At 43.4% G+C, this 16,558-nt stretch overlaps 1 protein-coding gene across 5 annotated transcripts in view; it reads right to left on the bottom strand.

Annotated features, from left to right (window-relative positions):
* LOC124034002 (regulator of G-protein signaling 3-like) overlaps positions 1-16,558 on the bottom strand; it is an 81,307-nt gene that overhangs the window by 22,215 nt on the left and 42,534 nt on the right. For all 5 annotated transcript variants that reach the window (XM_046346605.1, XM_046346607.1, XM_046346604.1 and 2 more), the window contains 5 exons: positions 15,033-15,301; positions 14,309-14,389; positions 5,723-5,834; positions 5,158-5,201; positions 118-240 (listed from right to left, as the gene is read on the bottom strand). In XM_046346605.1, coding sequence (XP_046202561.1) covers positions 118-240; positions 5,158-5,201; positions 5,723-5,834; positions 14,309-14,389; positions 15,033-15,301 — 629 coding nt within the window. The remainder of the gene's footprint in view (positions 1-117; positions 241-5,157; positions 5,202-5,722; positions 5,835-14,308; positions 14,390-15,032; positions 15,302-16,558) is intronic.

Raw genomic sequence — 16,558 nt, 5'->3', positions numbered from 1 at the left:
CATAAGCAGGTAATATGGAATTCGCCAACCAGAATTTCTGGAACTACTGTGAATTTTGGGAAAGTTGAAAATAAGTGGAGGGTGTTCATTTCAATTTGACCCTAGTAGGCAGTGTACCTGATCATATACAAGTGTATCCCTCTGATCCAGATGCTTGTCAATGTTCTCCCGCAGGCACAGATGTACCCGCCTCTTCTGCTCCACCGTGTACGCCTCCAGACTGAACAGGCACTCACTCCTCTACAATAGACAACACAGATAAATAGGGGTCGCATTTACTACTGAGAGTTGAATGCCCGTGGTCTTCAGTAACTCAGCTGTCCTACAACACAATAATCTAGAACCTTAGCTAAACATTTTGAAACCTTTTTCGAGGAATGACCGCCTTTTTTGAGGTGGTCTATTGTAAACAAGAGCTAGTCCTGAATCGAATGCGGCATTCAATGTGTCAAAACAAGTCTTAATACACAGTGTAAATATTTTTGTAAACATACATTTTTGTAAACATACAGTCACCTCAAAAATGACCACTGATAAAGATAAGCAAAAATTACTGTATAAAATAAATAATAAAAATAGTATTGCTTTCAAATAGCCTATTTTCAGAGGTGGCGTGTAATTGTACATTTGGAAACTTGGTGATCCCAAGATGCAACCAAGTTCTGTAATTCTCCTGTGGCTCTTGGACTTTTCACTGCCTCCCAAACCATCCTTTTCACTGTGCGTGGGGACAAGATATACTTTGTTCACAGCTACATAATCTGATTACATTTTTTTTTTACAAGCTAAAATATCAGATTACTGATACATTCGAAAAAATAGATTTCTTCTTGGATTACTTTTAAAAGGGCGACTGCACATCCTGATTTGGCTTTGTTTTTCATCAATACTCATGCGGCTTTAACTGAGGGTGTGGTTTGATGTGGGTGTTTCTTTGCTATTCAATCGCAACAAAAAAGTCAGTGTAGTAGTGAGTAGAGCGCGGTAAACTAAGCTAGCTAAGCTAACAAAGTTTTCAAGTTGAGGACTTCTCCCCATCTCAAGATGGTCAGCTAATTCAGTTTTATGTGCTCTAACCACTAGGCATCTTTTTTGGGGTTAGCCCTCAAATGCTAGCTAGCTAGTTTGCTTGATTATTTAGCAGGCATCTTACAGTAGCCAGTTCGAGTTGAAACATTGAAAGCAAGCTGGCAACATGCATCAAACATGTCTTCAGGTGCAACGTTAGCTAGGTAAATCTTCCTCTCACATTACACGTTAGGGAGAGGCATATGTATTTAGCTAGTTACATCACAGTATCATAGCAGCATAGCCTATTAAATAATGACATGTAGTAGCTAGCTATAAAACAAAACTTAGCTACTTATCAACAACACCAGTCTCAAGTTTTACCACTGACAGCCCAAGTAGGAGCTGAATTACACAATAATGAATGTTTCTGGCTCATATCAATGCAATTTAGGCCATTTAAAACCAGAGAAATCGGCTCTTAAGCGACAGTAGACCTTTAAATTCAGAAAGGATGTTTGTGAAAAAATACATTGAAACCTTTGTTTTCCCTCCTGACATTCAGCATTGAAAAAGCATGCCTCATAAACGGAAAGTAACAAGGTAATCAGATTACGTTACTGAGTTTGGGTAATCCAAAAGTTACGTTACTGATTGCAATTTTGGACAGGTAACTAGTAACAGTAATGGATGCATTTAGAAAGTAACCTACCCAACCCTGTACACATGCGTCCTTTACCAGGCAAGATTACCATAGCACCAGTGGTTTTAAGCATCTTAATTGTTGTCCTAATAGTGGTAAGTGGTATATTTGATTTCTGTTGTACCCATTGCCTGATTTATGAAAGTCAACAACCATTAGTCTTTTTATTTGTGAGTTTGTTATTTTGATGGAATTTATTCATACTATTTAATCCTTCCACAAAATATAGTCCCGAAAACACATCTAGGGTTGCTACCCAAGCCAGCTGGTCATTTGTTCTATTGGTTCGGTTGCTAGAGACCTACCCATTCAGTCTTTTTTTAACTTCCCTGAATGGGCTGATGAGACCGTGGCAGTCAGATGGAACAGAGTAAATAGGCATTTTAACGTCATAGATTTAGCCGGTGGTAACTTCTGGAATAGACACCGGCTGGAATGCACTTTTAACCAGGATTAATTCAGGATTAGACCCAATTCAGCACTCTCTCCTGTCTCTCTCTATCCAATAAACATACAAAGAGATATTTAAAAAGTAGAATGTAAAAGCAGATTCAATCTTGTTTGAATTTATTTCTAAGAATCTTTAGGGATGCCTATAATTTTTGAATTTTTTAAACTTGTTAAACAATCTTTCTCTAAGCAATTGTATTAGTATAAAATAATATAATTTCCTACATTTTTTTTATCATACAATATAGCTCAGTATGTCACACCCTGATCTGTTTCACCTGTCCTTGTGATTGTCTCCACCCCCCTCCAGGTGTCGCCCATCTTCCCCATCATCCCCAGTGTATTTATTCCTGTGTTCTCTGTTTTTTTTGTCAGTTCGTCTTGTTTGTCAAGGCAACCAGCGGTTTGTCTCAGCTCCTGCTTTTCCCCAGTCTCTCTCTTCTGGTTTTGACCCTTTCCTGCCTGACCACTCTTCCTGCCCCTGCCTACCGTCCTGTACCTTTGCCCCTACTCTGGATTCCCGACCTCTGCCTGACCTGTTGTTTGCCTGCCCCTGTTGCTGTAATAAACATTGTTACTTCAACACAGTCTGCATTTGGGTCTTACCTGAAACGTGACTGGCCATGACTGATCCAGCAGACTTGGTCCAGCTCCGCAACGCCATCTCCTGCCAACTCCTCATGCCTCCCAAGCCACCATTGGTAGGCACAAGGAGTTGCTACGCAGTCTGATGGAAAGGTTCCAGGACGTGGCCGAACGTCACAACCTAGCATTGGACACATTTTGGGGGCAATTCTGTGGTTTGCCTACTAGGCAGCGTACCATGACGGTAACCTCCCAGCCCCTCGGTAACCTGTCTGGTAGCAGCGCAATCACCCTGGTATCCCGGGAACCCCGCTTTCTCTCCCAGTACCCCCTCGTTTTTGAGCTGCAGCCGCCTTCGTTCCACTCGGACCGCTCGAGGATAGCATACATTATTACGCTGATGTCTGGGAGGGCACTCGCCTGGGCCACGGCGGTGTGGGAGCAACAATCAGCCGCCTGCCTCAGTGTGGAGGTATTCATGGTGGAGGGGAGAAAAGTTTGAGACTCCGGTGTCCGGAAGAGATGCTGCCCGGAAGTTACTCCTGCTTCGGCAGGTCTCCCTCAGTGTGGCAGACTATGAGCTGGATTTCCGCACGCTAGCAGCGGAGGGTGCCTGGAACCCGGAAGCGCTGTTCGACATGTTCCTGCGCGGATTATCGGAGGAGGTAAAGGATGATCTTGCAGCCAGGAACTACCGACTCACTCATCGCTTTGACCATCCGAAACGATGGACGGCTACGGGAACATAGGAGGGAGAAGAGGTCTGATTGCGATCCCAATCGCTCACTCAAGGATCCCACCTTGTATCTGATCAACTCTGGAAGTTCCCGGCGTCTATGCCCCCGAGAGGATCTGAGTTTACCAGAGTGCCTCCAAGAGCCTCCGAAGTCTGCCGAGTTACCTCTTCCCGAGCCGATGATGCTCAGTAGAGCTAGGCTGTCTCCAGCCGAACGCGTACGCAGACTTAACACCCAGAGTTGTCTGTATTACAGTACTGCTGGTCAATGTGTCTACCTGTCCCTTCAAGAGACCTAGCTCATTGGTAGGAATGAGTACTCTGGTGGGTCTTAAGGACAATTTTGCTTCTCCCCCTACTCGTCCCCCTCTCCATGCTACCCTGAATGTGGGGCAACCAGTCCAAGTTTCTCCAGATACTCATCGACGTGGGGGCTGATATGAGTCTTATGGACGTTACTCTGGCATCTGAGCTGGGCATCCCTAGTCAACCCCTCTCCATTCCCATGAATGTTAAAGTGCTGTACTGGCACTCTATAGGCCGGGTCACCCACCATACCACCCCCATCAACCTACGAGTTTTCGGGGAACCACAGCGAGACGATCCAATTCCTGATAATTAAGTCTCTGCAAGTTCCTGTGGTATTGGGATTCTCTTGGCTCCAGCAATACAATCCCTCGATTGACTGGTCTACTGGTGCCCTCATGGACTGGAGCCCATTCTGCCACGCTTATTGCCTGAAATCAGCTCTGCCTGCCCCAGGACGTCTTCCTGGGGGCTTGAAAATTTCCCTGACCCCTCTGCCATTCCCGCAGAGTACCAGGACCTTCTGGAGAGATTCAGTAAGGCCTGGGTCACTTCGCTTCCGCAACACCAACCGACCAGCCTGAAGCCGAGACCACCCCCCTGCTCCAAAATCATTAGCCCCTCTGCTGTTCGCCCTCATGTGTCTAGATGTAAACCCATGTCTCACAGTCCTTTGTCTCCTGTTTCCAGGCCCACCCCTCTCCCCTGTCTCATCGACGGCCAACCGGTGTACAGGGTGATAAGTCTCCTGAAGGTTCAACCTCGGGGCAGCGGACTGCAGTACCTGGTTGACTGGGAGGGTTATGCCCCGGAGGAGAGGTGTTGGGTCTCTGCTAGGGACCCAGGCCTCATCTCTTAATTCCAATGCCGACACCCGCTCAACCAGGTGGCGTCCCTAGAGGGGAGGGTACTGTCACGCCCTGCTCTGCTTCACCTGTCCTTGTCTCCATTCCTGTGTTCCCTGTTTGTCTGTTGCCAGTTCGTCTTGTGTGTCAAGTCAACCAGCGTTTTTTTTCTCAGCTTCTGCTTTTCCCCAGTCTTTTTTTCTCTTCCTCCTGGTTTGACCCTTGCCTGTCCTGACCCTGAGCCTGCCTGCCTGCCGTACTGTACCTTTACTCACTATTCTGGATTATCGACCCCTGCCTGACTTGGCCTGTCTTTTGCCTGCCCCTGTAATGAACATTGTTACTTCAATGCAGTCTGCATTTGGGTTTTACCTGCAACATAATACAGTATTTGTATTTTGTATGGAAATTTGTCTTCTTGCTTTCTTATTCAAAACCCCCCGGACACCAGACACACATTGTTGGATTTGTAAATAATAAGTCAAATAATTAAAAACAAATTACAAAAGTTAATTCATGTTTACCTCTGTCCAGTGGATGATGTACAACCTCAAAACATCAGCAGGAACTGTACGGGATGAGAGAAAAAAAGACATCTCACACAGCATAGAGAAACGGACAGCAAATCCCACATCCTTAAATAGACATTGTTTATCCATTGATCGCCTCATCCAAAAATTAATCCTTCATATCACTTCCATCCTCTGACATTTCCAAGTACAGATGAGTAGGGAGGAATTTGATAATTCAGCCCTGTAGTACATTCCCACATAGATCCAGTGCTGCTATGGAGTGTAACAGGAAGGTCAAGGATACACAGCCCCCCCCCGTCCCCCCCCGCCTGCCTCTGTACTCGTCGGAGCTGGAGACAAGTCCATTGTTCAAAGCAGACAAGGCATCAATGGGGCATCAGCTGAGCTCCAGTTCCAAAGTCACTGAGGCCTCCACAGTCCCCAAATCCAACCAGCCCCATCCCTCCAGCACAAAGAGGTCCCATCAGCCAACAAAAACACAACACAGGCGTGTTTGTAAGTGTGTGTGCACTATGTGTATCTCGTGTGTATTTCGTGTGTGTGTGTGTGTGCTCACCATCCCGCAGGCGGAGCTGGTGGAGGTACAGGGGGCTCTGCAGCACATTACAGTGGCCTGCCTCATCCTCCCTAGTCAGCAGCATCAGGTCTGTGTAGATGAGCAATGTCACCTTCAGGGGGAGACAGAGGGCAAGGCACTGAGTCATAGAGCGTAGTACACAAAACAAAAATAAACACAGTTACAGTTCATACTAGGAAATCAGTCAATTTAAATAAATTCATTAGACCATAATCTATGGATTTCATATGACTGGGAATACAGAGATGCTTCAGTTGGTCACAGATACCTTGAAAAAAGGTAGAGGCGGGGAACAGAAAACCAGTAATTTGCCTCATGCAGGGTGACAGATCTCCTTCGCATAGAGTTGATCAAGATGTTGATTGTGACCTGTGGAATGTTGTCCCACTCTTTTTTAATGATTGTGCGAAGTTGCTGGATATTGGTCGTACATGTCAATCCAGAGCATCCCAAACATGCTCAATGGGTGACATGTCTGAGTATGAAGGCCATGGAAGAACTGGGTCATTTTCAGCTTCCAGAAATTGTGTATAGATCCTTGCGACATGTAAATTATCATGCTCAAACATGAGGTGATGGGGCAGATGAATGGCACGACAATGAGCCTCAGGATATCGTCACGGTATCACTGTACATTCAAATTGCCATCAATAAAATGCAATTGTGTTAATTGTCCATAGCTTATGCCTGCCTGTCCATACCATAACCCCACCGCCACCACAGGACACCTCTGTTCACAACGTTGACATCATCAAACCGCTCACCCACACAATGCCATCTGCCTGATACATCTGTGCCTACTGAAGATGGTTATGAAGTCTAACTGCAGTCAGGTGAAGACCCTGGTGAGGACAACGAGCACGCAGATGAGTTTCCCTGAGACAGTTTGACAATTTTTGCAGAAAGTCGATCGGGCAAACCCACAGTTTCATCAGCTGTCCGGATGGCTGGTCTCAGATGATCCCACAAGTGAAGAAGCTGGATGTGGACCTCCTAGGCTGGCGTTGTTACACACGGTCTGCGGTTGTGATGCTGGTTGGATGTATTGCCAAATACTCTAAAACAAGGTTGGAGCTGGTATATGTTGGAGAAATTAACATTGAATTCTCTGGCAACGGATCTGTTGGACAGATGCCAATCACACTCTCCCTCAACTTGAGACATCTTGAGACACCAGCTCCAACCTTGTTTTAGAGTATTTGGCACAGCAAAATTCTTAGTTCACTCTGCTTTCCAACAGAAACTGGGAGACAAATTCACCTTTCAGTAGAACAATAACCTAAAACAAGGCCAAATATACACAAGAGTTGCTTTCCAAAACTTTTTACAATTTTGCCTTAAATCTGCTTGAAGATCTAGCAGTGATCAACAACCAACTTAAACTTGATATTTTTTTAAATAATAATGTTCAAATATTGTACAATCCAGATGTGCAAAGCTCTTACAGACTTACCCAGAAAGACTCACAGCTGTAATCACTGCCAAAGGTAATTCTAACAGGGATGTGAATGCTTATGAATTCAGAAATGATTCAGACCCCTTGACTTTTTCAACATTTTGTTACGTTACAGACGTATTCTGCAATTGATTACATCGTCGTCGTCCCCTTATCAATCTACTCATAATAACCCATAATGACAAAGCAAAAAAAGATTTTTAGAAATTTGAGCAAATTTGTTTAAAAAATTTGAACTGAAATATCACATTGACATAAGTCTCAGCGATCACTGCCTTATTGCCTGCGTCCCTGGTCAAACGCTTCCTTAAACACTAAAGCGAGCAGGCCTTTCTAATAGACGTGCCCGGGTATCCTGGAAGGACATTGACTTTATTCCGTCAGTAGAGGATGCCTGGTTACTCTTTGAAAGTGCTTTCCTCAACAGCTTAATTTTTTTTATTTTACCTTTATTTAACCAGCCAAGTCAGTTCTTACACATTCTTATTTTCAATGACGGCCTGGGAACAGTGGGTTAACTGCCTGTTCAGGGGTAGAACGACAGATTTGTACCTTGTCAGCTCGGGGGTTTGAACTCGCAACCTTCCGGTTACTAGTCCAACGCTCTAACCACTAGGCTACGCTGCCGCCCCGATAAGCATGACCCGTTCAAAAAATGTGGAACTAACAACCCTTGGTTCACTCCAGACTTGACTTCCCTTGACCAGCACAAAAACATCCTGTGGCGTACTGCATTAGCATCGAATAGCCCCCGCGATATGCAACTTTTCTGGGAAGTTAGAAACCAATATACACAGGCAGCTGGGAAAGCAAGGGATAGCTTTTTCAAAGACATTTGCATCCTATAACACAAACGGCAAAAAGTACTGGGTAACTGTAAAGTTACTGTAAAGCCCACTGCACTGAGGCTAGGAAACACTGTCACCATGATAAATCTACGTTAATCGAGAATTTCAAAAAGCATTTTTCTATGGTTGGCCATGCTTTCCACCTGGCTACCCCTAACCCGGTCAACAACTCTGCACCCCCCACAGCAACTTGCACAAGCCTCCCCATTTCTCCTTCACCCAAATCCAGATAGCTGATGTTCTGAAAGAGCTGCAACATCTGGACCCCTACAAATAAGCTGGACTAGACAATCGGGACCCTCTCTCTCTTAAATTATCCTCCGCAATGGATGCACAACCCCTATTACTAAAAAATTCATCCTTCATATCACTTCCATCCTCTGACATTTCCAAGTACAGACGAGTAGGGAGGAATTTGATAATTCAGCCCTGGGGCGGCAGCGTAGTTGCCGTTGTTCTGCCCCTGAACTGGCAGTTAACCCACTGTTCCCAGGCCGTCATTGAAAATAAGAATATGTTCTTAACTGACTTGCCTGGTTAAATAAATAAAAAAAAAAAAAAAAGACTGTTCAACCTCTCTTTTGTATCGTCTGAGATCCCTAAAGATTGGAAAGCTGCCACGGTCACCCCCATCTTCAAAGGGGGAGACACTCTAGACCCAAACTGTTACAGACCTATATCTATCCTACCCTGCCTTTCTAAAGTCTTCGAAAGCCAAGTTAACAAACAGATCACCGACCATTTTGAATCCCACCGTAACTTCTCCGCTATGCAATCTGGTTTCCGAGCTGGTCATGGGGGCACCTCTGCCACGCTCAAGGTCGTAAATTATATCATAAACGCCATCGATAAGAGACAATACTGTGCAGCCTTCTTCATCGACTTGGCCAAGGCTTTCAACTCTGTCAATCACTGCATTCTTATCAGCAGACTCAACAGCCTTGGTTTCTCAAGTGACTGCCTAGCCTGGTTCAACAACTACTTCTCAGATAGAGTTCAGTGTGTCAAATCGGAGGGCCGGTTGTCCGGACCTCTGGCAGTCTGTTAACAAACCTCCAGACGAGCTTCAATGCCATACAGGACTCCTTCCGTGGCCTCCAACTGCTCTTAAATGCAAGTAAAACAAAATGCATGCTCTTCAACCGATCGCTGCCCGAACCCGCCCGCCCGTCTAGCATCACTACTCTGGACGGTTCTGACTTAGAATATGTCGACATCTACAAATACCTAGGTGTCTGGTTAGACTGTAAACTCTCCTTCCAGACTCACATTAAGCATCTCCAATCCAAAATGAAATGTAGAATCGGCTTCCTATTTCGCAACAAAGCATCCTTCACTCATGGTGCCAAACATACCCTCGTAAAACTGACTATCCTACCGATCCTGGACTTCGGCGATGTCATCTATAAAATAGCCTCCAACACTCTACTCAGGAAATTGGATGTAGTCTGTCACAGTGCCATCCGTTTCATTACCAAAACCCCATATACTACCCACCACTGCGACCTGTAAGCTCTCGTTGGCTGGCCCTCACTTCATATTCGTCGCCAAACCCACTGGCTCCAGGTCATAAGTATTTTCGAGGTAAAGCCCCACCTTATCTCAGATCACTGGTCACCATAGCAGCACCCACCCATAGCATGCGCTCCAGCAGGTATATTTCACTGGTCATCCCCAAAGCCAACTTCTACTTTGGCTGCCTTTCCTTCCAGTTCTCTGCTGCCAATGACTGAAACAAATTGCAAAAATCACTGAAGCTGGAGTCCTTTGTCTCCCTCACTAACTAAGGATCAGCTGTCAGAGCAGCTTACCAATCATTGCACCTGTACACAGCCATCTGTAAATAGCCCACCCAACTACCTCATCCCCATATTGTTATTTGCTCCTGTTATTGCTCCTTTGCACCCCAGTATCTCTACTTCCACATTCATCTTCCGCACATCTATCACTCCAGTGTTTAATTGCTAAATTGTAATTATTTCACCACTATGGCCCATTTATTGCCTTGCCTCCCTAATCTTACTACATTTGCACACACTGTATATAGATTTTTCTATGGTGTTATTGACTGTACGTTTGTTTATCCCATGTGTAAGTCTGTGTTGTTTGTGTCGCACTGCTTTGCTTTATCTTGGCCAGGTCACAGTTGTAAATGAGAACTTGTTCTCAACTGGCCTACCTGGTTAAATACAGTTGAAATAAATAAAATAACAAATAAATAAATGAAAAAGTATCAGACACTTTACTCAGTACTTTGTTAAAGCACCTTTGTCAGCGATTAAAGCCTAGAGTCTTCTTGGGTATGATGCTACAAGCTTGGCACACCTGTATTTCTCCCATTCTTTTCTGCAGATCCTTTCAAGCTCTGTCAGGTTGAAAGGGGATCATCGCTGCACAGCTATTTTCAGGTCTATCCAGAGATGTTTGATCGGGTTCAAGTCCGCGATCTGGCTGAGCCACTCAAGGACATTTAGAGACTTATGAGCGTTCTGGAGCAGGATTTCATCAAAGATCTCTCTGTACTTTGCTTTGTTCATTTTTTCATTAAACCGGACTAGTCTCCCAGTCCCTGCCGCTAAAAAACATCACCAAAGCATTATGCTGCTAACACCATGCTTCACCGTAGGGATGGTGCCAGGTTTCCTCCAGATGTGACGCTTGGCAGTCAGGCCAAAATGTTCAATCTTGGTTTCATCAGACCAGATAATCTTGTTTGAGAGTCTTTAGGTGAATTTTGGCACACTCCAATTGGGCTGTCATGAGCCTTTTGTGTGTCTTTCTATTACGGTTTTCTTCTGATGAAGGAGAGGAGGACCAAAATGGAGCTTGGTTACTTTGATTCATGTTTAATAAAAGAATAAACACGAACAATACAAAACAAGAACCGTGACGTGAAAACCTAAACAGCCTTATCTAGTGCAAACTAACACAGAGACAGGAACAATCACCCACGAAACACTCAAGGAATATGACTGCCTGAATATGGTTCCCAATCAGAGACAACGATAAACACCTGCCTCTGATTGAGAACCACTTCAGGCAACCATAGACTTTTCTAGATAACCCCACTATACCACAATCCCAATACCTACAACAAAAAAACAAGACAAAACACACCACATAATTAACCCATGTCACACCCGGCCTGACCAAAATAATAAAGAAAACACAAAATACTAAGACCAGGGCGTGACACTTTCCAAATCATGTCAAATCTATTGAATTTACCACCGGTAGACTCCAATCAAGTTGTAGAAACATCTTGAGGATGATCAATGGAAAAACAGGATGCACCTGAACTTAATTTCAAGTCGTATAGCAAAGGCTCTGAATACTTATGTAAATAAGGTATCGGTTTTCAATTTTTAATAAATTAGCAAACATTTTAAATAACCTGCTTTTGCTTTGTCATTATCGGTTAATGTGTATAGATTGATGAGGAACATTTTTAAATTTGATACATTTTTGAATATAGCCCCAATGTAAGAAAATGTGGATAAAGTCAAGGGGTCTGAATACTTTCTGAATGCACTGTATTTTGGTATTTTTGGAGCTTTTGTTTGTGTTTTTTCGGGTCTCCTCCATACCTGCACAACGAGCATGAGACAGTGAGTAGCATTTTTTTTGTTGCCTTTCTTATACTAATAGACTTTTCGAAGAGGAATGCAAATTTGCTCGTTTGCTGAATGTTAAATACAGCAGCCAAAATAACTTGCGGGAAAGTTTGAAAATAAAGAGAACGCAATAAAGAAAGTCACCTTTTACTAGAGAGATTTACACAGTTATCAAAACGTCACGCCAGGGTAAGCCTACACCAAACACAACCCTTATTTTAAGAGTTTCTAAAAATCCCCTATGGGAAAAATTTATGGTGGAAAAACCATTGGAACTATTTCCTTGTTTAACCGCTAGGTTTAATGGGCATTATGACTCATACTGTGGTACTCTTTTGCCATCTCAGTCTCTGGACTTGAACCCCATTGAAACCTGTGGTTTGAATTAAAAAGAGGGCAGTCCACAAGCACAGACAAAGAATATCAAGGATCTGGAAAGATTCTGTTTAGAGTGTTCTCTAATCTCATAAAACATTTTTAGAAAAAGGCTCAGTGCTGTCAGGGTGCTTGGATTACTGAAAACTGGGTTGGCAATCATTTTGACTCCTATCTTTTTAAGATTTTTTTTTACTACTTGTTAAACAAAATCTGTCTCTAAGCAATTGCAGTAGTATAAAATAATATACTTTTTGTGGTTGTTGCATGCAATATAGCACAGTATTTGTATTATTTATTTTATGCAGTCTTTTTTTCTCATCTTAATCAATGGTGTCAATAATTATGGACCCGACTGTAATAATGTATAGCATAACATTTAAAAAAAATAACAGAACCATGAAATATATACATCTGCGCACTGTTGAAGAGAAGCAAAGCTAAGCTGAGACAATATGCCTAACTTAAAATACTGTTCCAGGACTGCCTGGAAAACAGTGGCAAGTGTTACTCAGTGGACAATCCCGGCTAATAAAAATGTATTATAAACTAAAATGGACCATAAAATGTAAACTCGGCAAAAAAAGAAACTTCCTCTCACTGTCAACTGCGTAAATATTTGTATGAACATAACAAGATTCAACAACTGAGACATACACTGAAAAAGTTCCACAGACATGTGACTAACAGAAATGGAAGAATGTCCCCTGAACAAAGAGGGGTCAAAATCAAAATGTCAATGCAGCTGGTGGCCACACCAGATACTAAGTACTGCAGTGCATCTCCTCCTTATAGACTGCACCAGATTTGCCAGTTCTTGCTGTGAGATGTTACCCCACTCTTGCAATGGGATTGAGATCCGGGCTTTTCGCTGGCCATGACATTCCTGTCTTGCAGTAAATCACACACAGAACAAGCGCATGGCTGGTGGCATTGTCATGCTGGAGGGTCATGTCAAGATGAGCCTGCTGGAAGGGTACCACATGAGGGAGGAGGATGTCATCCCTGTAATGCACAGCGTTGAGATTGCTTGCAATGACAACAAGCTCAGTCCGATGATGCTGTGACACACCGCCCCCAGACCATAACGGATCCTCCACCTCCAAATCAATCCCGCTCCAGAGTACAGGCCTTGGTGTAAACGCGAATCCGACCATCACCCCTGGTCAGACAAAACTGCAACTCGCCAGTGAAGAGCACTTTTTACCAGTCCTGTTTGGTCTACCGACGATGGGTTTGCCTACCGTCTGTAAGCGTCAGTGTCTTTACGACCGTTCCACAGATGCATATTCATTCATTATTTATGGTTTATTGAACAAGCATGGGAAACAGTGTTTAAACCCTTTACAATGAAGATCTATTTGGATTTTTACGAATTATCTTTGAAAGACAGGGTTCCGAAAAAGGGACGTTACTTTTTTTGCTGAATTTACTGTAAGACACATCAAATCCAGCCATCTCCTTTCTTCTTGGTGAAAAGGCAGCACACATTTGTATTACTTTATCATAAACCGTCAGTCTGTATCTGAGAAGTAACTATCAAGTTCTGTGTATCCTACATCACCATTAAATAGACCCATATCAATGCATCCGAAATGGCACTATATTTCCTATAGTGCACTACTTTTGACCAATGCCCTACGTGACTTGGTTAAAAGTAGTGCACTACATAGGGAATAGGATGGCATTTGGGACACAATCATAGCATTCTATTTCTCACACATTGTTCAGTGATATGGATCTGGGTTTTACCAGGTAATGTTTAATCCGTCCTAATAATACTGCATCTCTCTATGGGGTGTCACTGGAACAAACTAGAAACCTGACAGAGAAAATTGACATTTGTGCTGAAAAATGACTCTGGTGCAAAGGCAGACCAATAATGTAGGAAATATAACTATTCAACAAATTCCAAGACTAAAGAAAAAAGGCGTATTTGTAGGAAATGTCAATGTTAATTGTTGTGCATACCTTATGTGGTCATTATTCTAACATTACGTTACTTGGTATTACAATGGTAATTCAGTAATTGTGTTATAATTGAATAGAATCAAAGTTTAGCTTTTTTTAATTGCACGAGAAGAATAGGGACTGTTCCTTATTCCACTGGTGCAAAAACAAGAACCACTCAACTTCATCGCAATTACAAAGCTACGGCTAAACTATTATGTAATAATCTAACCATGTCATTACAGTGTAATGACACAGGTAGAAGAGCAACAATGTGAAGTGTCAGCGTAAATGACACAACAGAAGAGAAAGGATGTTGTACCTTGATAGACATGCACTGGCTCTCATGCAGGATCATCTCCTCTGAGAGAAGAAGTGTTCGCTCGCTACACAGTTCCAGGGGCTACAAGAGAGAACACAACAGTAAACACCCCTGTGCTAATAATGCATGATTTGATATCATATCTACTGAATATGCCATTTAGTACACTCTTTTATCCGAAGCGACTTAAAGTAATGCGTGCATACAATTTTTTGTATGATTTGCCCCAGCAGGAATCAACCTACTATCCTTGGTGTTGCAAGCACCATGCTCTACCAAGTTAGGATATATACACACAGGATATGATTTTGTCTATCTTTCTATCTCTCTGAAATCAAACCTCTTAGGTCGAGTTTAAATCGGATGCTAAATGATCACAATCATGAATCTCACTAATGCTGGGTCATGTTCACTAGGCCCGAAAGGGAAGAAAACAGTCAAATGGGGAGGTACTGTTGGAACTTGTCAAATAAGAAACAATCGTTTTCGCTTTGCGTTCCACAACAATTTGATATGTTTTGCTACAACGTCACCTCAAACACTACCCTGCTGTCAGTTTGATAGTCTTCTACTTGCTTCTCATCCAGACACCACAATCATGCATCTGATCAGTTCAGCCAAGGGACAAATATGACTGACAGCAACAACAACAACAGACCCACCAGTCAGCTCAAGAAAAACATGATCATGTAATAACACTAATTAATAAAACAAAAGAGCCAACCTGAACAAAGACGGGGAAGATGAGGGTTTTGGGCGCCAGCGTGACGTAGGTTCCGTAATTGGAGTAGGGCAGATGAGACTGGACAATGGTGCAGTTCTGGTAATTGCCATAGCTGGGTTGGTAGCCAGATGGGGGCAGCATGGTAGCCGTCTTACCGATGATGGAGCGTTGAGAAGATAAGCCTGTGGCCTGTAGCCCGCTAGCAGTGTCCTGTAGAAAGCCATTGCCCTTCTGAAGTCCACCGCCTGGGTGACTTTGATAAATCTTACCTGTTTTGGTAAAACATGAATGCAAGAATATCCTCTCAGAAAAATATACATAGAAAGTTAACATACTGTACAGTACACTCCCCTAAGTATTTATTTAGACAGTGAAACAAAAACATTAAATTTGGCTCTAAACTCCAGCATTTTGGATTTGAGATCAAATGTTTCATATGAAGCGACAATATAGAATGTCACCTTTTATTTGAGGGCATTTTCATACTTATCTCTTTTACCATATAGAAATGAAAGCACTTGTCTGTATGTACAGTTGAAGTCGGAAGTTATGTAAACTTCAACTGTACACCTTAGCCAAATACATTTAAACTTGGTTTTTCACAATTCTTGACATGTAATCCTAGTAAAAATGTCCGGTCTTGGGTCAGTTAGGATCACCACTTTATTTTACGAATGTGAAATGTCAGAATAATTCACTGCTCAAAAAAATAAAGGGAACACTAAAATAACACATCCTAGATCTGAATGAATGAAATATTCTTATTAAATACTTTTTTCTTTACAAAGTTGAATGTGCTGACAACAAAATCACACAAAAATTATCAATGGAAATCAAATGTATCAACCCATGGAGGTCTGGATTTGGAGTCACACTCAAAATTAAAGTGGAAAACCACACTATGTCCTTAAAACAAGTCAAAATGAGGCTCAGTAGTGTGTGTGGCCTCCACGTGCCTGTATGACCTCCCTACAATGCCTGGGCATGCTCCTGATGAGGTGGCGGATGGTCTACTGAGGGATCTCCTCCCACATCCGCCAACTCCTGGACAGTCTGTGGTTCAACGTGGCGTTGGTGGATGGAGCGAGACATGATGTCCCAGATGTGCTCAATTGGATTCAGGTCTGGGGAACGGGCGGGCCAGTCCATAGCATCAATGCCTTCCACTTGCAGGAACTGCAGACACACGCCAGCCACATGAGGTCTAGCATTGTCTTGCATTAGGAGGAACCCAGGGCCAACCGCACCAGCATATGGTCTCACAAGGGGTCTGAGGATCTCATCTCGGTACCTAATGGCAGTCAGGCTACCTCTGGCGAGCACATGGAGGGCTGTGCGGCCCCCCAAAAAAATGCCACCCCACACCATGACTGACCCACCGCCAAACCGGTCATGCTGGAGGATGTTGCAGGCAGCAGAACGTTCTCCACGGCGTCTCCAGACTCTGTCACGTCTGTCACATGTGCTCAGTGTGAACCTGCTTTCATCTGTGAAGAGCACAGGGTGCCAGTGGCGAATTTGCCAAT

Source organism: Oncorhynchus gorbuscha, linkage group LG04 (assembly GCF_021184085.1).
Source record: "Oncorhynchus gorbuscha isolate QuinsamMale2020 ecotype Even-year linkage group LG04, OgorEven_v1.0, whole genome shotgun sequence".
NCBI classification, from domain to species: domain Eukaryota; kingdom Metazoa; phylum Chordata; class Actinopteri; order Salmoniformes; family Salmonidae; genus Oncorhynchus; species Oncorhynchus gorbuscha.
Note: the sequence above shows the minus strand (reverse complement) of the source record. Positions and strands in the feature narration are given on the sequence as shown.